The sequence below is a fragment of the Osmerus eperlanus genome, chromosome 18 (assembly GCF_963692335.1).
Source record: "Osmerus eperlanus chromosome 18, fOsmEpe2.1, whole genome shotgun sequence".
Taxonomy (NCBI): domain Eukaryota; kingdom Metazoa; phylum Chordata; class Actinopteri; order Osmeriformes; family Osmeridae; genus Osmerus; species Osmerus eperlanus.
This window is the reverse complement of record NC_085035.1, coordinates 9,655,182-9,678,041: the sequence shown is the minus strand read 5'-3', so window position 1 is coordinate 9,678,041 and position 22,860 is coordinate 9,655,182. Positions and strand designations below refer to the sequence as shown.

General features: G+C 46.1%; 1 protein-coding gene across 2 annotated transcripts in view; it reads left to right on the top strand.

The window, feature by feature from the left end:
• The window catches only part of shc3 (SHC (Src homology 2 domain containing) transforming protein 3), a 66,744-nt gene extending 62,845 nt beyond the window's left edge, over positions 1-3,899 (top strand). Inside the window, exons 11-12 of one of the 2 annotated variants that reach the window (XM_062484461.1) lie at positions 327-622; positions 865-3,899. In XM_062484461.1, coding sequence (XP_062340445.1) covers positions 327-622; positions 865-993 — 425 coding nt within the window. In that variant the 3' untranslated portion in view covers positions 994-3,899. Of the gene's footprint in view, positions 1-326; positions 689-731 lie in introns of both variants that reach the window. The other variant, XM_062484463.1, reaches the window with a different exon arrangement.
• Positions 3,900-22,860: the final 18,961 nt, after the last annotated feature.

Below are 22,860 nucleotides of genomic sequence, written 5' to 3'. Positions count from 1 at the left end.
CTAAGAACACGGCGATGGGTGATATGACGTGCGCTGCCCGAGTGCCATGCCTGACCTTGCTTCGCTCATGTGTTGTCTTTCAGGAAATGTCAATTATAGAGGCACGCTCGGTTATTGTGTTCCTACATTGGCTCTTGCTCCTGCTATTTTGGTGTAAAATTACCATGTCAGATATAGGACAAAAAGGAAATGCTTAAATAAAGACATGGTTTTTGGTGCATAGTCCCCTCTGTTTAACTCTTTGGACATTCAAAGTGTTCACTCTTGCATAGTCTATTTGATTATATCCTTCCTTTGTCCTCTCTATAACCCAACCTCCCTTCAAGAGCCTTTTGAGGATGCCATTCTAACCCAGTCTCAGACCCCCACCCTGCACAAGACCACATCTGTGGACAACTCCAGCCCACTGCTGGTGCGTTCGGCAGCCTTCCGGGCCCAGGAGGAGTTGGAGGGTCAGGTGTGGTATCACGGGGAAATGAGCCGGCGTCAGGCTGAAAAACTTCTGTGCGAGGATGGAGACTTCCTGGTGCGGAAGAGCACCACCAATCCTGGCTCCTATGTCCTGACAGGCATGCACAATTGTCTGGTCAAACACCTGCTGCTGGTCGACCCAGAAGGCACGGTAGGACAGAGGGGAGGAGGACAAAAAAGGGAGGAAGGGGTAGGGGAAGATAAGATTAAAGAATTGGTGGAAAATGTGAAAGATTGAGCAAGTGAGAGTGTGATATAAGAATGTTTTTATTTTTTATTCCACAAATATGAAAGGGTGAAATATATATATTTCCACAAATAAAACGTAAAACGTTAACCAGCCTCTTAAATTACACCTCAATAAACACAAATAATTCTCCCCTTTTTCGAAAGGTACGGACGAAAGATCACATATTTGATAGCATCAGCCATCTGATTGGCCATCACCGTGACAACAGCCTGCCCATAGTGTCTGCCGGAAGTGAACTGTGCCTGAAGGAGCCAGTGGGAAGAAAACAGTGACTTGCAATGCCAGATGGGTAGTGTAGGAGACACTACAAGCCTCCCTTCAACCTGAAACTTGAAGATAAGATAGAAAATATACTATTGTTTAAAGGTTTCTTGCTATGACAGTATCTTGGAATAGGTGTGTGCACTGGAGCACTTGAGGAAGATTGCTGATTTATAGAACTGTTTTTATTTTGTTGTGATGATTAAAATGCTATATTTTTGAGAACACATATAGGTGCATTTGGACATATATGTTGATTTGGTGTCCTAAAACAAAAAGGACAACTTTCAGTAGTTTAGATGAAGAGCAAATCGACCTCAAGGAGGGATATAAAAAAATATTTTAGAATAAATCCCAAACTTTTGTTTTGTCTATCAAGCACAACCAGATTTACATGGTAAAAGTTAAAGGGAAAAAAACTACAGTTTGATAAAATGCTATTTATATAGAACTATTTTAGGATTTGTCCCACAGCTAGCGTTACAACTGACCAGGTCTGTATTGATTTTGCTTTTATTGGGAAAGACGTGAATGTGTTTGCTTTGCAGTAGTCCCAATGTGCTAGGGTCACGGCCACCCCCCCATAGTGCTGTCAACATGGCTTTAAAGGTAAATTAAACATTTTCATGAAGTACTTTTGTGCTACAGCGGTCTCATGACGCTGAAATCAACTGTACTTGTGAAACATTGTTTGTAGACCTTGATGCCCTTTTCGGAGAGGTGCTTGTGTATGATCACTCTGTAAAATATTTATGCTTTTCAAAACAATATTTCTTAATTGATTCTTCTAAATCCTTTTAACTGGGTGTGTAGTGAATTCGTTTTTGAGGCTTGAATCATGCAATGGATATTAAGAAATTGTTTATGCTAGCTTTTCTGGCTTTGTTGACTTCAAAGGTATTTGATGAATGGTCACAAATTAATTGCACAGAACTTTAGATTATCTGTGTTAGTTGTATAAGACCAATTCACCATGTGTTGAAAACATAATCACTGAAGAGGAGTTATAAAAATCCTCTTAATTTCACATAGAGCACCCTTTATTGGATTTGTAAAAAACACACAAAAAAGATCACTTCATGGTACAACACAGTTATGAATTATGAATATTCACGCCTCAATGTGTGGATCTCCTATCTTTGATTGTCACCACTGAGGGCCATCACAGAGGAACTATTAAAGGGTCTATGTTACTGTTGGACTGCCTGAAATATTCTGGATATCAGTCGCTGTGTTAGGATTACTCCTACAGTTGCTTATTTTGTTATATAGCTTGACACATAATTGATCTTATTGAAATACGGTTTTGAATGATAGTTGTTAAGACCTCAATTTCCAGTAATTGATACAGGGTAGCTAGAACAGTAGTTACTGTAGAATTTGCTTGGTTACAGTGACTAACTTGATAGCACTTGTATTATTGTGATACTTGTAATACAGAGGCTAAATGTTTTGAATCTCTCCACCTTGCCATCATTATTGGACAACAGAATTCTCAAACCATTATCAAACATGCTATTGATGTGTCGGGCCTATACAACTGAACCAAATTCAGTCCGTTTTCAATTACTTTGACAAGACAATTGAAATGTATCTTAGTGTACCTGTATTTTGCTTCAAGAAAAAGTAAACATGCATCTAGTTCTCACAATATACTGTTACTAGTTAAAAAAGGGTCTGTAATATTGTAAGATCACCATTTCACATCCTCCACGAACCACTTAATAATTAGAACTCTTGTCCTTTGTGACAACATATAAACTGTACACTTTGTTGAGAATTGACCTGTATTCCCTCCTCCCTAACAGTTGTATTATTGAATACTTAATTGGAGTTACTAGCTGTATATTTGGAGCTGCTATCAATCGCTGGTTTCTTCCAACATCACTTGCAATCTAACAAGGCTTTATGTCAGACTTACAGTAAATTACTATTTACTGTTTTTAGATCAAGTAATTTGACTTACTTGACAGTAATTTTACAACTGAGGCCTCAGCTCGGTTATAACCCCCTTTTACAACGACCTAGGTAAATCTTGGTTGAACTGAACTCTTGTCCGTTTTACACTTGTGAATCTATGTTACATTGCTGACTTAATATTTTATACACACATTCCGAAACTACGATTTAGTAAGTGACACCATCAAAACACAATTCTACTTAATTTTAAATGGCTGATTCGTTTTTCTCTTTTACTGCTGTTTGTTGAGTAGAGAATACCAATGGGTTGAGTTCTGCATTCTCTTTTATGTGATGACATCGTTACTCTGGGGTAAATTTCCCAGAGAAGTCAACCACCATGAACTTTGCTGAAGATGCAACCGTTGACTCTTCCTTATGTCAGGAGGAATTAAAATAGACTTTACCATTTTCAACGCTGATAGACCTACTGTTGATTTCAGAAAATCACCATCCTCCTGTGTGTGAAGTTGTTGTATTATTGAGTCTACCTTTAACACTAAGTACAACACCAACAGTTATGTGTTGATTCGCTACTGTGCGTCAAATGAACTGATGTATTATGAGTTGCACGGGGTATACATTTCAGAGTACACTCAACATCCATGTGAGGTCAAATAGATTTCTGTTGATGAAAATGTGCCTTTTATTTTTTACCAATGTTGTTTTCTTCAAAATGCAATCCTGAACTTTCATAGGGCATGCCCGTACGTTCACTAGAGGTTGTGTTTTGCTCTGCTGCGCATTGGTGCTTGAGATTCAAGATTTTTCTCTATATATGGTTTCCAAATTCTAAATATGATTTTTTGTCAGAGGGATCACCAAAAAAATACTATTTTGGAACTAGTAAAAACTTTCAAACAAAGAATTGAGTCCAAACAATGTTTACAGTTTTAATATTTGGTTGTATGAGTTATCATTCTGTATGACTGTTGGCAATAAAACCCTGAATGTGTATTATTTCTTCCCTTTCAATGTCTTTTGCATATCATGTTAAAATGTATTTTGTGCAGTTCTCCAAGGTAATGTTATTCCAAACCAGTAGAGGTCTATCATTCTTCTGTCATTTATTTAAAGTCTTCTATTTACACAGTGATCAAGAACTAATGCAGAAAAAGCTGGAACTTTTAACTACATATTTGGTGGAAAAATTCACAAATATTTCGAGCAGTAATGTGTATGGATACCTACCTGGTTATACAAAACCCCATGATGGACGCTATTGTAAACTCTTGTGGTTCAGGTAACCAAATCTAATTATAGCTAATATGGCAGACATCTTCACACAGCCACTGTTTCACCTATCTTCTTCATTCATTTTTGGGGTGGGATGAGGAGTGATGGGTAATTTCAAATTAGAAATGACTGAAGTTATTGGTTTCATTTGAAGCGTCACGTCACGTTTTACATCTAATAACAGTAATGATATTAACAAATAAATTAAACAATGCACAGGCAATTTAGTGATATTCCCACAGTTGTGGTCAGACCAACACGTCTCGAGTACTACAACAGTGCTTATTTGTGGTTAGATATAAACAGTAAATCTTGACTTCTATCTTAGGCCTCTGCCTATGAAGGAAGATACCCGTTTCCCTACCTCGCTACCTCGCTACCACATCAATTTCCCCCTGTGGGACTTGGAAAGTCCCATCTAAGCCGATGATTAAACATACTAGAGTAACTACAAAACATAAACAAAGATTGAGTAACATAATTGCTGACAGTGTTCCAGCCTTCAAATAAATAAAACACAGTAGGCAACAAAATCATACAATTCAAAAGTATGCATAGTGTTATCCCAGTGTGAAAAAAAGACTGAACACTATTAGACGGTAGAGCCAAAAATAAATGCATGACTGAGCAGTTTTAATTGTAATCTTATATATATCATGTGCGGCGATCAACCTTGGTTGGCTGGAGGACTATCCTACTGTCCAGTACTCACTGGACAGTAGGATAAGCTGAGAAGCTTAGCACTGTGGTCTTAATACTCAAACTACTATAATTGGTCCGTTCCATAAGAATAAATATTACAAGTAATAAGTAAAGATGAATATGTAATGAGTAAAACATGAATATATGTTGGTTATACTCTTCACCCCAGCCAGTGGTCATGACGACTAATCTAGGCTTAAATGTTTGCATGCACCCTTCAGAAGTAAGCTGCAGTTAATGTTACGCCCCTGAAAAAGGCGAGAAAGAATCACGTGACTGATACGGTGATGTTTCTGTCAGCCTAATGGAAATGTTTGGTACTTTTTTTTTTGGTGGAGGCACTAGTGTGTCAAGACATTCATTTACTTTGATTGCTGTGGTTGCATGTGTGAGTGTGTGAACATTTCAGAAAGGCTTCCTATTGGTTTTGGCAAATTGCCAATTCACTTTGGAACTGGACAATTATCATATCGGCCTATCAACGGACACCGAGGAGGCATAAAGAAAGGACGACGCGACAGGGACGGGGGGGGTCGAACGGACCAGGAAGGTACGGTCGCACACGAGAAAGAAAGAACAACCACACAGCAGAAAACGACCCGACAAGATGTTCACTGTGGACATTAATTCTAAGCCAAAGACTGCTGGTTTTCCCTTTTTTTTACATAATTATCTTTGACCCCTTCTTAAATGTAAAATTAAACGTAGTAGCTTTTTAAATTATATCTCTCGTCTTTTGTGGTCTTCTGTGTCCTGGGCATTTTGTAATAAGCGGAGGAGTCATACGGCTGACACCTCGTTTTTCTGGCGTAGATCGGCAGGATGCCCAGTGACATAGAAGACCACTCGGGCTCGCCCGATAGATCAAATATTCCAATGATGCCATGGTTCTACAGTTCTCCCTGGCTCCCAAAATTCAACGGGGAGCGGTGGCGATTCGGAGAATGGCGTGCTCAGGTGCAGGCTATGCTGCGCGCACAACCACTCTCGGACGAACAGCAAGCCGACTTAGTTTTCAGCGCCTTGGAGGGAGAGGCCCGACGCGAGGTGGCATTGTTGGATACGGCACAACGCAACACCGGCAAGCACATTCTTTCCGCTCTAAAGGAACTTTATGGAGAAACCCTTAATGCAGCGCAGGCAAGGGCAGCCTTTTTCAAGTGCCGTCAAAGCCCCGAAGAGAATGTGGGGGACTTCACTCTCCGGCTGAGGGAATGTCACGCAAAGTGGCGACAGCTTGACCGACAGGCTGCGGGCGAGTAAGATGAGGCCCCACTGGACCAGTTTGTGCTGGGCATGAAGACGGGTCTGGTGAGAACGGAGTTACAGCGTTACCTGCGTCGACAGCCTCTTCAAGGTTTCAAGGCAGTGACTGCAGAAGCCCGGGTCCTAGAGGAGGAGCTGGGAAGTGGCACTGAGGAAGCCCAGGCAAGTGCAGTAAGAGCCGCTCCTGCCCGCGCAACAACCATGATGGAAAGGAGAGAAGAACCAGCCGGACCGACCCATAAGCAGATGGACGACTGGAAGGAAGAGCTGCGCCGCGAGCTGCAACAAGAACTGTCAGAGCAGGTGAAGGCCCTTGGCACGCAGTTAGTAGAGCAGCTGCGGGGACATGCTGCCTACAACGGCCGACCAGAGGACAGCCCCCGGGAGCGACCACGAGAGCATTTAATCCCCCCTTCAAACCAGGCAGGCCCTAGCCATGCGACGAGTTATCAGTGGGACTCACAAGGCCGACCCATCTGCCTGGATTGTAGGGAGGCTGGTCATGTACGGAGGAATTGCCCCAAGCGACAGCGACCCGCAAAGGGTTTTCAGAATCCTCGACCGCAGCGGGCCGACCGGTGGGGGTGGTGAAGGACATTTCAACTCCCTCCCTGTGGCCTGCTCTAGTAGGTGAGTGTCCAGGGGTGGAAGTGGAGGTTAATGGCCAAATAATGCCTTGTTTGCTTGATACCGGTTCACAGGTGACCCTGATGAGCCAGACCCTTTTCAAACAGCGCTTGGGAAATGTGGGGTTGGAAGGGGGAGAGGAGTCACGCTAGTTGACACTGAAAGCTGCAAACGGCCTGCAAATCCCATACATTGGCTATGCCTTACTGGACTTTAAGGTGGGTGGTGTTCAGCTGCAAGATAAAGGAGTTTTTATTGTGAATGATGACTGTTTAGGCGCAGAACGGGCCATCTTAGGGATGAACATTATAACAGACTGCTGGCAAGAACTTATGCACGGCCTTCATCCTGGAGAGACAGCTTTCCACCTCGAGCAGAGCGGGAGTGGGGAAAAGCATTTGCTGTCTGCCAGCAAGCCAGCATGGGGCCCACCCCGCCTTTCCAAGGACATGTAAGATTCCCAAAGTCAGAGACTATTGTGGTTCCTGCAGAATCCGAACTCTTAGTGTGGGGGCGGACAAGTGAGGACTCATCTTGCTCAGGACGCACCCTATTGGTTGAGCCATTACCCCAGAATGATGCAGAATGGCGAGTGGGGAGGGCTTTAGTCACCACAAGGGGGGGTTATGTGCCAATCCGCCTGTGTAATCCCCATCCTTACAGTTAGGTCCATAAATATTTGGACATTGACACAATTTTCATCATTTTGGCTCTGTATACCACCACAATGGATTTGAAATGAAACAATCAAGGTGTGCTTTAAGTGCAGACTTTCAGCGTTAATTTCAGGGTATTTACATCCAAATCAGGTGAACGGTGTAGGAATTACAACACATTTTATATGTGCCCCCCCCCCTTTTTAAGGGACCAAAATTAATTGGACAAACTAACATAATCATAAATCTAATTGTCACTTTTAATACTTGGTTGCAAATCCTTTGCAGTCAATGACAGCCTGAAGTCTGGAACCCATAGACATCACCAGACGCTGGGTTTCGTCCCTGGTGATGCTCTGCCAGGCCTCTACTGCAACTGTCTTCAGTTCCTGCTTGTTCTTGGGGCATTTTCCCTTCAGTTTTGTCTTTAGCAAGTGAAATGCATGCTCAATTGGATTTAGGTCAGGTGATTGACTTGGCCATTGCAGAACATTCCACTTCTTTGCCTTAAAAAACTCTTTGGTTGCTTTCGCAGTATGCTTCGGGTCATTGTCCATCTGCACTGTGAAGCGCCGTCCTATGAGTTCTGAAGCATTTGGCTGAATCTGAGCAGATAATATTGCCAGAAACACTTCAGAATTCATCCTACTGCTTTTGTCAGCAGTCACATCATCGATAAATACAAGGGAACCAGTTCCATTGGCAGCCATACATGCCCACGCCATAACACTACCTCCACCATGCTTCACTGATGAGGTGGTATGCTTTGGATCATGAGCAGTTCCTTCCCTTCTCCATACTCTTCTCTTCCCATCATTCTGGTACAAGTTGATCTTGGTCTCATCTGTCCATAGGATGTTGTTCCAGAACTGTACAGGCTCTTTTAGATGTTTTTTGGCAAACTCTAATCTGGTCTTCCTGTTTTTGAGACTCACCAATGGTTTACATCTTGTGGTGAACCCTCTGTATTTACTCTGGTGAAGTCTTCTCTTAATTTTTGACTTTGACACAGATACGCCTACCTCCTGGAGAGTGTTCTTGATCTGGCCAACTGTTGTGAAGGGGTTTTTCTTCACCAGGGAAAGAATTCTTCTGTCATCCACCACAGTTGTTTTCCGTGGTCTTCAGGGTCTTTTGGTGTTGCTGAGCTCACCAGTGCGTTCTTTCTTTTTAAGAATGTACCAAACAGTTGATTTGGCCACACCTAATGTTTTTGCTATCTCTCTGATAGGTTTGTTTTGATTTTTCAGCCTAACGATGGCTTGCTTCACTGATGGTGACAGCTCTTTGGACTTCATATTGAGAGTTGACAGCAACAGATTCCAAACACAAATACCATACTTGAAATGAACTCTAGACCTTTTATCTGCTCCTTGTCAATGAAATAACGAACTCCCATGAGGGAATAACATACACCTGGCCATGGAACAGCTGAGCAGCCAATTGTCCAATTACTTTTGGTCCCTTAAAAAGGGGGGGGGCCACATATAAAATGTATTGTAATTCCTACACCGTTCACCTGATTTGGATGTAAATACCCTGAAATTAAAGCTGAAAGTCTGCACTTAAAGCACATCTTGATTGTTTCATTTCAAATCCATTGTGGTGGTATACAGAGCCAAAATGATGAAAATTGTGTCAATGTCCAAATATTTATGGACCTAACTGTATGTTGTCAAGATTGCCCCCAGGAACTTGCAGAACTCCACGGGGTGTCAGCAGAAGATGTGCAGGCTCAACGGGTGCTCCTCCTGCATGGCGAAGAGACCGGGACTGTCGAGGTCGCCATCCATCGCATTAATGCCCTCCAGGTCAATGACTCCGTAGTGTCCCCAGTGCTGGGTGAAGGTTTGACTGCAGGACAGCAGCAGAGAGTGAAAGGCCGGATGGACCAGTGGAGGGCGGTGTTCGCACAACACGAGGACAAGGGCCGTTCAACACCAGATTCCGACCGGCTCCTCACCACCCAGCCGGGAACGGTATCGGCCGGTGCCGCCCAGCCTCTATCCCGAGCTCCGCAGTCTTCTGAAAGGCATGCTGGAGACTGGGGTAGTACGGGAGAGTTCCAGTCCATGGGCAGCTCCAATTGTCCTTGTCAGAAAGAAAGATGGCTTCTGCGTGGATTATCGGAAACTCAATGCGGTAACACACAAAGACGCTTACCCATTACCACGCATTGAAGAATTACTGACCTGCTTAAAGAAGGCTGCCTGGTACTCCACTCTGGATTTAGCCGCTGGCTACTGGCAAGTCGAGGTTGATCCGAAAGACAGGGAAAAGACCGCCTTCACGACCCCTATGGGGCTATATGAATTTGACCGGATGCCTTTCGGTTTGTGCAATGCGCCGGCGACTTTCCAGCGGCTGATGCAGCGGTGCCTGGGGGGCATGATTCACGAATCCTTGTTGATCTACTTAGATGACGTGATCGTCTACTCCTCGGATTTCGACAGCCATTTGCGAGACCTAGAGACTGTGTTCCGACGCCTGCAGGAGATGGTGCTCAAACTACAACCCAAGAAATGCCGGTTCTTCCAACAAAAGGTCACTTACCTCAGCCATGTAGTTAGCCAGGAGGGGGTACAGATCCTACAAAGACCGCAGTAGTGGAGCAGTGGGAGGCGCCAAGCACTGTCCAGCAACTGCGGTCCTTCCTCGGTTTCGTCGGTTATTATCGTCGGTTTATTAAGGACTTTACCAAGATCGCAGCCCCATTGAACCCCTGCAAGGGGGTAGGACAACGAGCAAGAATACCCCAGTGGTGTGGAGCACCACCTGTGAGAAAGGCTTTTGTCAATTGAAGAGCGCTCTGGTGAGTTTGCATCAGTATACAGGCGGAACGGGAGGCTGAAATCGGCATATGCCAGAATCGGCATATGCCGATTTCAGCCTCCCGTTCCGCCTGTATACTGATGCGAGCCTGGATGGGCTAGGGGCCCATCTCAGGTACAGGACGACAAGGAGAGGGTAATAGCATATGCTAGTCGTAGCTTACACCCTACTGAAAGAAGCGACCAGAATTATAGCTCCTTTAAGCTCGAATTTTTAGCATTGAAGTGGGCTATAACTGAAAAATTTAAGGATTACCTCTGAGGTGCTACTGTCGAAGTATTCACTGATAATATCCCTCTGGTCCACCTCCAGACAGCCCGGCTTGGCGCTACGGAACAACGGTGGGTGTCACAGTTGGCCAACTACAACTACACCCTAAGGTACAGACCAGGGAAGAATAACCAAAATGCAGATATCTTGTCTAGGTTGCCCGGGGAGCAGGTGGCTGCAGTATGTCTGCTGCAAGGAGAGGGCGAGGCACAACAGGAAGCCGAGGAGGACTGGGCCCACCAGCAACAAGACCCTGACCTGTGTCGTTTATCGGAATGGTTGAAGCGGGGGTTCCCACCGACTGCCCTGGAGAGGGGGGAAATCAGCACGGCCCTACAAAACGAGAGAAGGGTCCCGGCTGGAGAACAAGGAAGGAGTGTTGTGGAGGAAGAGGGTGCAGCAGGGGACCGGGGAGCCTTGTCAACAAGTCTTGGTACCACAAAAGAGAGGACAGACTTTATGGGAAGAATATCATCGTCAAGCTGGGCATGCCAACCCAGACAAGACTGCCGCCCTCCTACGTCAATGGTACTTCTGGCCTGGAATGGCTAAGGATGGTGCCATCTGGGCCAAGAATGTCGTCAGTGCATCACCAACAAGTCTGGACCTGCGGTAAGAGCACCTTTGGTGTCTATTCAGTCAACCTACCCGTTCCAGATTGTGGGGATAGATTACGTGTCACTTGGTCGATCTGACGATAGCCACCCCTACATTCTGGTAATGACTGATTTATTTTCGAAGTGTGCAGTAGCTGTCCCTACCAAGGACCAGTCAGCCACGACTACCGCCCGTGCTGTCTGGACTCACCTGTTTCAGGTCTTTGGATGCCCAGAACAGATCCATTTGGACCGGGGGGGAACCTTTGAATCGGCCCTTTTCACGGAGCTGTGCCAACTATACGGATGCCGAAAGAGTCGAACGACACCGTACCACCCGCAAGGGAATGGATCATGTGAACGCTTCAATCAGACCCTTTTGGCCCTGTTGGGGACCCTACTGGAAGAGGAAAAGTCGCAGTGGCAAGCTAAGCTGCCAGCCTTGCTTCAGGTATATAACAACACCATACATAGAACTACCAACATGACACCCCATTTCATGGTCTTTGGACGCCATGCACGCTTGCCAATAGACTGGATCCATGGAGTAACAATACAGGGAGATACCCACACTGCCAATGGCTGGGTCCAACACCAACACCAGCTCCTGGGGAAGGTCTACCGCTTGGCCCAGAAGCACTCCCGGCAACAGCAAGGAAGGGACAAGGCACGTTATGATTGGCGGGCCCGTGCACCTGACCTTCTCCCAGGTGAGCGGGTTCTGTTAAGGCATTTCCGACGACGAGCACAGGGTAAGCTGACTCCCCGTTGGCTCCCCGCACCCTTTGTGATTACAGAGAGGGTGTTTCCAGACAGACCAGTGTACCTCATTAGGCCTGAGGGAAAAGAAGGGCCCACCAAAACTGCCCACCGTAACATCTTCATCTTTGGCCGTGCCCTGTAACTTTCCCCCAGGAACCTACACTGGCAGCGGAACCAGAACCACCACCAAGGCGAACTGCAAGCCAGCGCGACACTGGTGTAAGCCAGAAAAGGACCTACTGGCCCCTGACCTTCTATAGACGAAGACCTACACCTCCAAGAGAGCCTGAGTCCCCAGCAATCCCTGACGACCCTCTCTCTGGGCCAGATAGCCCTGTCCACACTGTGCCAGCCAACGTCGATCCTGAGCTGTCCGGACCCTGTGTGGCTGTTGCTCCCCAAGGTGATAATGACTTACCCCTGCGCCGCTCCACCCGTGCCACTCAAGGTAATAAACCCGACCGGTATAGTCCATGCTAGTCGGGACGACTATGGTTAAAGTGGGGGGGAAATTGTCAGCCTAATGGAAATGTTTGGTGCGGTTTTTTTTGGTGGAGGCACTAGTGTGTCAAGACATTCATTTACTTTGATTGCTGTGGTTGCTCGTGTGAGTGTGTGAACATTTCAGAAAGGCTTCCTATTGGTTTTGGCAAATTTCCAATTCACTTTGGAACTGGACAATTATCATATCGGCCTATCAATGGACACCGAGTAGGCATAAAGAGAGGACGACGCAACAGGGACGGGGGGCCAAACGGACCAGGAAGGTACGGCCGCACACGAGAAAGAAAGAACGACCACGAAGCAGAAAACGACCCGACAAGACGTTCACTGTGGACATTAATTCTGAGCCAAAGACCGCTGGTTTTCCCTTTTTTTTTTACATAATTATCTTTGACCCCTTCTTAAATGTAAAATTAAACGTAGTAGCTTTTTTTTTATTATATCTCTCGTCTTTTGTGGTCTTCTGTGTCCTGGGCATTTTGTAATAAGCGGAGGAGTAATAACGGCTGACATTTCCTCATTGAAAACCTTAGTTGAATGATGAAAATACCGCGATTTCCCCAGGCTCATGGATTAAGAGCACTTCAGGAGATGACAGGTTAACACTTTTACCCTTGTACACGTAACAGATTTTAACTTAACACAATTATGAATTTGATCAATTCATTTTAACTAGCACTGAACAATCTTTTTAACCTTAGATATTTTAACCTGTCACATTAACAAGAACACCACTACCCGTTCCCCACAACCTTAGGCCTGTGTACCGAGGGCCTAAAACTTAAAGGTCAGATTTATTCTTTTAAAGTGCTTTTCAGCTCATGACTATTCAACTATGAATATTCTATCATGTTCCTTGGTGGTTTATACTTGGGAAAAGGGTTTTGGCATTGAAATTACTAGTCAGTAATATCATGTTTACTTCAGTGCCACACATTACATGAAATAGCTTATATTTCAGCCTAAAACAGGTCAAACAGACCCTGAATACTACTGACAAGAGTTTGGCTTCGAATCAGTTTTGGATACTTTCAGTTTTTTATTGCTTTAAAGTGTTTTTCAGCTCTTGAATAGCGTTTTAAATGCATTCGCATTGTTTTGTATGAAACTTCTGGGTGAATCATATTGATATTGGTGTTTTGTACATGGGAAAAGGGTTTTGGCTACTGAATAGCGTTTTCAATGCATTTCAATGCACACAGAATATCTATTCCAAAACACCTTTACCATGTATAAACCACGCAGAGAAACGTGCTATAACAATTAAAGTAATAGGACAACCATTCTGCCAGAAGTTACAAGCCAAACATTGAAAATGCATTGAAAGCGCTATTCAGGGTCTGACAAGCACTTTCATGCAATAAAAAAACTGAGGGCCTCATTTATCAAGCCGTTTGCGCCTGTTTCCAGGCGTTAATTGTTCGCAAAGACTGACTTAACCAATGCAGGCTATTTACAAACAGGGCGCACTTGGATAAAATCGCAGATTGCCTGCCACATGAGCGAGAACAGGCAAGTTGCGCTTTCAATATGCGTTCGTGGGAGGGTCATGGGGAAAGTGGGAGTTCCACCCAAAAAGGTGGAAGGATACGCGTAAAGTGCGCCTAATTATATTTTCCGCGGTATTTACAAAGACTGCCAGTGTGCGCCTCTATTCTGCGGGGGAATTTCTCCGCCTCTTAAAAGCTGGTCTTAACCAGGAGCGCATTTTCCTGTGTGTACAAATGTACCTTATTCAATGGCAGCAGTGATCCAAGCAAGGCGAAGACATAGGCTAATTTTTTGTGTGGATGTTCTTTATGTTCGTATGCTTCATGTTTTGATTACCCACAATGTTTTTGGGGCTATGTCGTTGTTTATGATCATTAACCTATGCACTTTTTCCCCTCGGTTCTGCGCCTGTACGTTGGGGTTCACCCCGGTGGACGAGAGGGTAGCCTCCCTCCGCCTTCGAGTGGGGGGACGGGTCCTCACTGTTGTTTGTGCTTATGCACCAAACGGCAGCGCAGAGTACCCACCCTTTTTGGAGTCTCTGGGAGGGGTGCTGGAAAGCGCTCCTCCCGGAGATGCCCTCGTCCTCCTGGGGGACTTCAATGCTCATGTGGGCAACGACAGTGAGACCTGGAGGGGAGTGATTGGGAGGAACGGACCCCCGATCTGAACCCGAGCGGTGTTTTGTTGTTGGACTTCTGTGCTAGACACGGCTTGTCCATAACGAACACCATGTTCAAGCATAAGGGTGTCCATATGTGCACTTGGCACCAGGACACCCGAGGTCTCAGTTCGATTATAGACTTTGTAGTTGTGTCGTCGGATCTGAGGCCAAATGTCTTGGACACTCGGGTGAGGAAAGGGGTGGAGCTGTCAACTGATAACCACCTGGTGGTGAGTTGGCTACGATGGTGGGGGAAGACGCCGGTCAGGCCTGGCAGGCCCAAACGTAATGTGAGGGTCTGCTGGGAACAGCTGGCAGAATCCCCTGTCAGAAGGAGCTTCAACTCCCACCTCCGGGAGAGCTTCGATCATGTCTCGGGGGAGGCCGGGGACATTAAGTCCGAATGGGCCATGTTCCGGGCTTCCATTGTTGAGGCGGCTGACCGGAGCTGCGGACGCAAGGCGGTCGGTGCATGTCGCGGCGGTAACCCTCGGACCCGGTGGTGGACGCCGGAGGTGAGGAAGCCGTCAAGCTGAAGAAGGAGGCCTATCGGACTTTGTTGGCTGGTAGGACTCCAGGGCAGCTGATGTGTACCGGCAGGCCAAGCGGAATGCGGCTTTGGCGGTCGCGGCGTGGGAGGAGTTCGGCGAGGCCATGGAGAATGACTTCCGAACGGCTTCGAAAGGGTTCTGGACCACCATCCGGCGACTCAGGAGGGGGAAGCAGTGCACTGTCAACGCTGTATATGGTGGGGATGGTGCGCTGCTGACCTCGATGGGGGACGTCCTGGATCGGTGGAAGGAATACTTTGAAGACCTCCTTAATCCCACCAACACGCGTTCCGACGTGGAGGCAGAGTCTGGGGACATTGGGGGGGCCCTTCTATCTCTGGGGCTGAGGTCGCCGAGGTGGTTGAAAAGCTCCGCGGTGGCAGGGCCCCTGGGGTGGATGAGGTCCGCCCGGAGCTCCTTAAGGCTCTGGATGTTGTAGGGCTGTCTTGGTTGACACGACTCTGCAACATCGCGTGGACACCGGGGACAGTGCCTCTGGACTGGCAGACCGGGGTGGTGGTTCCCCTCTTTAAAAAGGGGGACCGGAGGGTGTGCTCCAACTTTAGGGGGATCACACTCCTCAGCCTCCCTGGGAAAGTCTATTAAGGGGTTCTGGAGTGGAGGGTCCGTCGGATTGTCGAACCTCGGATTCAGGAGGAGCAATGTGGTTTTCGTCCTGGCCGTGGAACTGTGGACCAGCTCTATACCCTCGGCAGGGTTCTGGAGGGTGCATGGGAGTTCGCCCAACCAGTCTACACATGTTTTGTGGATTTGGAAAAGGCGTTCGACCTCGTCCCTCGGGGGCTCATGTGGGGGGTGCTCCGGGAGTACGGGGTACCAGACTCCCTGATCGGGGCTGTCCGGTCCCTGCACAACCGGTGCCAGAGTTTGGTCCGCATTGCCGGCAGTAAGTCGAACTACCCGGTGAGGGTTGGACTCCGCCAGGGCTGCCCTTTGTCACCGATTCTGTTCATAACTTATATGGACAGAATTTCTAGGCGCAGCCAGGGCGTTGAGGGGGTCCGGTTTGGTGACCTCAGGATCGGGTCGCTGCTTTTTGCAGATGATGTGGTCCTGTTGGCTTCATCGGGCCTTGACCTTCAGCTCTCACTGGAGCGGTTTGCAACCGAATGCGAAGCGGCTGGGATGGGAATCAGCACCTCCAAATCTGAGGCCATGGTTATCGACCGGAAAAGGGTGGAGTGCAATCTCCGGGTTGGGGAGGAGATCTTGTCCCAAGCGGAGGAGTTCAAGTATCTCGGGGTCTTGTTCACGAGTGAGGGAAGAATGGAGCACGAGATCGACAGGCGGATCGGTGCGGCGTCCGCAGTGATGTGGGCTCTGCATCGGTCCGTCGTGGTGAAGAAGGAGCTGAGTCGAAAGGCGAAGCTCTGTATTTACCAGTCAATCTACGTTCCTACCCTCACCTATGGTCACGAACTGTGGGTAGTGACCGAAAGAACAAGATTTCGAATACAAGCGGCCAAAATGAGTTTTCTCCGCAGGGTGTCCGGGCTCTCCCTTAGAGATAGGGTGAGAAGCTGTGTCATCCGGGACGGGCTCAGAGTAGAACCGCTGCTCCTCCGCGTCGAGAGGGGCCAGTTGAGGTGGCTCGGGCATCTGATAAGGATGCCTCCTGGACGCCTCCCTGGTGAGGTGTTCTGGGCACGTCCCACTGGGAAGAGGCCCTGGGGAAGACCCAGGACACGCTGGAGGGACTATGTCTCTTGGCTGGCCTGGGAACGCCTCGGGGTCCCCCAGGAAGAGCTGGTGGAAGTGGCCGGGGAGAGGGAAGTCTGGGCCTCCCTGCTTAGGTTGCTGCCCCCGCGACCCGACCCCCGGATAAGCGGAAGATGATGGATGGATGGACTTTTGTAAAGCTCTTTCTTGGAAGTCGTTTCGATAAAAGCGTCTGCTAAATGAATACATGTGCAGGTTTGCTCCCAGCTAACACATGACGTCGTGGCAACGTCATAGCAACGTTATAAAGGGAATGTTGCCAGTTGGTCCCATGGACAACGTTGCCGCGACGTCGTACCTTGGTCAGCTGGTTCCGTAATTTTTTGGTCCCATGGACAACTTTGCCGCGAAGTTGTACCTTGGTCTGCTGGTTACATTATTTTTTGGTCCCATGGACAACGTTGCCGCGACTTGTACCTTGGTCGGCTGGTTACCTTATTTTTAGACCCTTGGACAATGTTGCCGCGACGTCGTACCTTGGTCGGCTGGTTACGTTATTTTTTGGTCCCGTGGACAACGTTGCCGTGACGTTGTACCTTGGTCGGCTGGATACATTAATTTTGGTACCATGGGTTAAGTTGCCGTTAAGTCGCTCTTTGGTCGCAGGACAACGGATCTCGAGTGTAATATAGTGGTTTATCCAGAGATGGAGAGATCACACTGGACTGCTCTCAGTTCTGACACTTTTGCAATGTAGCCATAGTCTACATGAATTTCAATCACACACAATATTAAATGTTGCACCCAGCACGTATAAATGTAGACAATGCATGTAATTCATGTGCAGCTCAGCCCCAGCATGTCATTGGTCATAAATTTTCTCATATGCAGAAACAGCTCTAATAAATAAAAGACTGAATTTTGAATATAATTTAGTCTTTCATTCTTTACTATAAACATGTACCAAAGCAATCAATGTGTGATGTGTAACATGATTAAGCAAACATTCTTTGTATAGCACACCAAAGCTGTATGACACACAATGCAAATTTGTGCTCCAATAATTTTGTAATACAAAATTGTTAAATGTGACCAAAAGGTAAGCGACTCTTAAAGGAGACATGACATGCTGTTTTTGGATGCTTTTATATAGGCCTTAGTGGTCCCCTAATACTGTATCAGAAGTCTCTTTCCCGAAATTCAGCCTTGGTGCAGAATTACAGCCACTACTTGTAGTCCCACAAGGAGCTTTCCTCAGAACGCGCTGTTTTGGTGTCTGTAGCTTTAAATGCTAATGAGGAGCGGAGGGGATGCACCTTGTGCTAATGTTTACAATGGATGTATCACAATGACTGTAGCCCCGTTGCTGTAAGATGCCTCGAATTTGCCCATTCTCATCTGATAACCCTGGTTTGCAGAGGTACACACTCAGTCATTTCAATGAGGGGAAAGGCGGATATCGCGCGCGCCATAACACCAACAGTAGAACGGTTATCCAAATAACAAAGAAGTGTACAACACTCACGTTACAGCATGTGTATTCACACACATACTTGATGCTATCTACCTTTCCATTAGCGACAGTAACTCAGCTGTTAGCTGCAGAGCTAATGTTACAGCCACATTCTAAGGGTAGCAAGCTAGGTAACCATATACAGTAAAGATACAAAATGATATAGCGTTAGTTAACTTACTTGTCCGAGGTTAGTAGCTGGACGAAGTAGAGTTAGTACTGATCCAGTATTTAATTTCAGCAAGGCCTGTTTTGTATTAGATCAAGTTGAGGATACAGTCGTGGCTGAAGTGTTTGGCGCAGACATACAAAACAAATGCGCCTACAACAGAAGTTGTGTAGGCGCATTTCCAGAGAAAATAAAATTAAGATACTGGGTCTTCCTTAGCAAACCTGCCCCTCAGTCTGCCCCTGAGCAACAACTTTGCGCATGCCATTTCAACGCATCGCTGAAACTGGGGTTTCAGAAGAGATTTTGCAGGGGTTCAACCGTCTTGTACGCATTGGATTTCAACTGGAAATTTGGTACTTCAAAGGTGAGTTTCTTTACAGAAATAATTTTAAATATCTAAACATATTTTCAGAAATTGGATGGGGCATGCTATTACGTATATGTTTGAAATTGAGGCTATTTAGCCTGTTTATGTGCTATCAGATTCACATTGTTTACGTTAGGATTTCGCTAGCTGGAGGTTAAACCCTCCAGAAAGTTATGTTGAAATACTGAAAATGCATAGGCCTACATGTTATCAAAGTTTAGCGTCTCACAAATCACCCACAAAAGAATCAGTGAAAATATACGTTCAGAACTGTTAGAAAACCTTCTATTGGTCCAGAAGACGTTCTCAAAAGTTAATAAATCCGTTTATATACCTCCTGAAAGTTCGCAGAGGTAAATAAACGTTTTTACGGACCTAGCAACAAGCGGTTGCCTTGGAGATGTTGCCATTGACCTTAACAACGTGGCATCTGCTCGGCAACAAAGTAGCCTAAATTGCCTAAAAAAACCCTAAGGCTGTGTTCACACTTGACTTCTTTTTTTCGAAAAAAGCGCTGCCTTCAGCGCCTTTTTACATGCGACCCTATGGGAAAAGGAAAAAGGCGGACGCCTTTTTAAAAAAGCGGCCACCTTTTAAAAACTTCTAAAAAAGCGCTGAGCCCGACGCCTTTTTGAGTTCAATTTTCTCAACTTTTCAGAAAAGCGCTGGGTGACATCAAGCGCCTTTTTGACAGCTGACCAATCAGGACGAGGAGAGTAGGGTACGCGTGTACCTTCCCTAGTAACCTTCTACCGTAGTTACCGGTGCCCCGAAAATAGACCAAGATGGACAAGGTACCGGTCGAACCACTTATAATTGCCGTGTCGTACTACTCAGAGTTATACGACATGAGTAATAAAAGATATGCAAATATCCAAATAAAAGAGTCCATCTGGGAACAGATCGGTAGGTCTTCGGGTTTTTCTGGTAAGTACATCGTAAACTCTCATTCATATACTGTATATTCTGTATACTGTATAGCTCTATAATTCTATATACTATATAGAGCTAATGTAAAATGTAAATATTCATTGATATCGTAACCCGACCTATTTCCGCCCCAGCTATTAAACAAGTGACAAACAGTTATAAACACTTATACAGTTATAAACCTTTATAGATCGAAAAATCTTTAAACAATCAATCTATACATTAGCGGTGGGTGTCGAGATTACGACTGGTAGCTAACTTGTTTGGATTTCAACTGAAACGTGTGTTCCGTTTTGAGTAGTCTTATGCCAGGTTCATTTTTATCATAGGACTATCATGCAGTAAGAAGTGGAAGTATTTGAGAGACAAATACAGGAAGGAGAAGAGAGAAGAGCAGGAGAAGGCCAGGAGTGGTGCGGAGGGGGGAGTCAAGAAGAAATTGAAATACCTTGACATACTAGCGTTCCTAGAGCCCTATAACCACGACAGGGAGACCACCTCCAATTTTGATCTGTCACAGTCAGCAACCGTTATGCTAAATAACATTTGTTCAGAGACAGGACAGGTAATTAAGTAGGCTATTAGGAATGTGTCTTGCAGAAAATCAGTGTGTGTGTATGGACCAGGGTGAGAAATTAGCTTTAAAATTAACCAGCTAATGAGATATAAATTCACCAGCCACTCAATAGAACAGTAAATCATTATTTTGTGTCTGAAAATCTACCAGCCACTCTCATATTTTACCAGCAATTGGCCCCGGTATGGACACATGATTAGGCTGGGGTTAATAAATGTATAAACCTGGAAAATGTTAATGTTCTATGTTAAGTGCTGTGTTGGGCTTTATTTTCATACAGGATCAAACTGAGGAAAGTTTAACACTAGATTTAGAGGGTAGCCTGATGTCAGAAGTAACCCCAGATAACCCGCCTCCCTCACCGACTGGTACACCAAGTCCTCACCTGGAGCCTTCACCTAGAGCTACGTCTAGTGGCAGGGGGAAAAGGAAGGCCTCTCCAGAGATGACACCATACCAAGCCCAAATACTAAATCGATTAGACCAAGCCCAGGTCCAGAAATACACCGAAAACGAACACTACCTCCTCAGTCTAGCACCCACACTTGACCGCCTTGACCCTCGAAAGCAAGCCATGGCTTTCAACAAGCCTTATTTGACATTGAATTCGGAGAGGAATGTAGTATATTCTATTTGTTGTTGTAATTATTATTGATTAAATTAAACCTATCATTATATTTACTTTACTTGCTTGTGTGATATTACTTCATTACAATTTACTATTACTTGCAGTCATTATTCCAACTTACACTGCACCAGATTAATTTGTTCTTTAAATGATAACTCACAAGACCACACCTCAACTGAATTAGTTTTGAACAGTTTACTAAAGGGAATGTGGGATGTGCAGGGGGCGGTTCTGCCAGGGGACTTGACCAGCTCCAGATGAGAAGTATTCGGTGAACTTGGTCCTCACAGTGATGGCCTCTCTGCTGGCATTGTTGCTGCCAACCCTGGCAATATTCTGCATTCCAGAAGATGGTTCTGCTGGACCAGTAGGTGCGTCTGGTGAGCCTCCCTGCCGCAGAAAGTTGTGAAGTACACAGGTGGCCTTTACAACTGACTCGGCCACCTGTGGTGACACACCAAGCACCCTCCGGTATATCCTCCATTGGGCTGCTAGGATGCCGAAGGTACACTCCACCATTCTCCTGGCGTGAGAGAGGCGGTAATTAAATACACGCTTTTCCCCGCTAGTGTGCCCAGGGTAGGGGCGGAGGAGATTTCTCCGCAAGGGAAATGCCTCGTCAGCCAGAAATAGGCCCCAAGTTCTCTGCTCCAGGTAGAAGGGCATCCCCAGGGAGGTTGAGGGTCCCCTGCCGCAGGGCAGACCCAAAGGCAGAGGCAGCTAATGTTCCTCCATCGCTATTTTTGCCGTAGGCACCGATGTCGACCACCCTGAAGCGGTAATGGGCATCAACTACAGCCAACAGGACAATGGAGAATGTCCCCTTGTAGTTGTAATACAAGGAGCCGCTTGATGGAGGTGCCTCAATAACAACATGCTTTCCATCCATTGCACCCACGCAATTAGGAAATGCTCACATGGTTTGGAACTCCTGTGCAATCTTCCTCCACTCAGCCTCAGTGGGAAAAGCCATGAACTCCCCAAACAGGCAGTCCCAAATGGCCTCACACACACTCCTAACTATTCCAGCCACAGTGCTAACTCCCACCCTGAAGTGGAATGCAATGGACCGGTATGAGTCCCCTGTTGCCAAATATCTGGGAAAAAACATGGTTGTTAAAATGTGTATGATGTACATAATGTAGGCTATACCAATTATGTACTTTACCCCCTCCTTCACATGGGTTCTCTCTCTCTAACACACAGACACACTCTCTCTCTTTCACGTTAGTTAATGTTACCCACCTCAAACAAATGCAAAGACGCTCCTCTGGGCTGATGGTCTCCCTGAATTTCGTCTGCATCTTTGAGATGGCTGGTCCAATCCTCATGAGGAGGTCCTCAAACTGGCTCTTGTCCAAACGACAGAACTACTTGAACCTAGCATCGTCTAGGCGGAGCTCCTGGACCAAGTTGCGGAATGCCCCCTGCGACTCCCTACTGCGGAGGATTTTATGCACCCATAAACGGCGCCTTGGCTGTTCAACACCACCCTCCTCCTCAAACGCCAAAGCTATAGCAAGTAATTGCATTTTATTCGCCATAATAGCTGTCATTAAATAACCAACGGAAAATAACGGATATCAATGTATCGCTAGAATGAACGATTCCCGTTGTTAAGGTTACAGAATTCTCGTTAGAAAGGCGCTTGACGTCACCCAGCGCTTTTTTGAAAATGCGCTCAAAAGGCGCTGAAGGCAGCGCTTTTTTCTAAAAAAAGAAGTCAAGTGTGAACACGGCCTAAAACAACCAAATATGGTTTTTGCACAGGTCCGCAAACGCTTCTCGTTTTAAGGAAGTATCTGAAGCCGACAGAAGACGAATTGATGTTGTTGATATGTTGCCTTGGAGATGTAGTGACGTCACCAGTGCAAGTGCAGCTGATTGCTCTGACC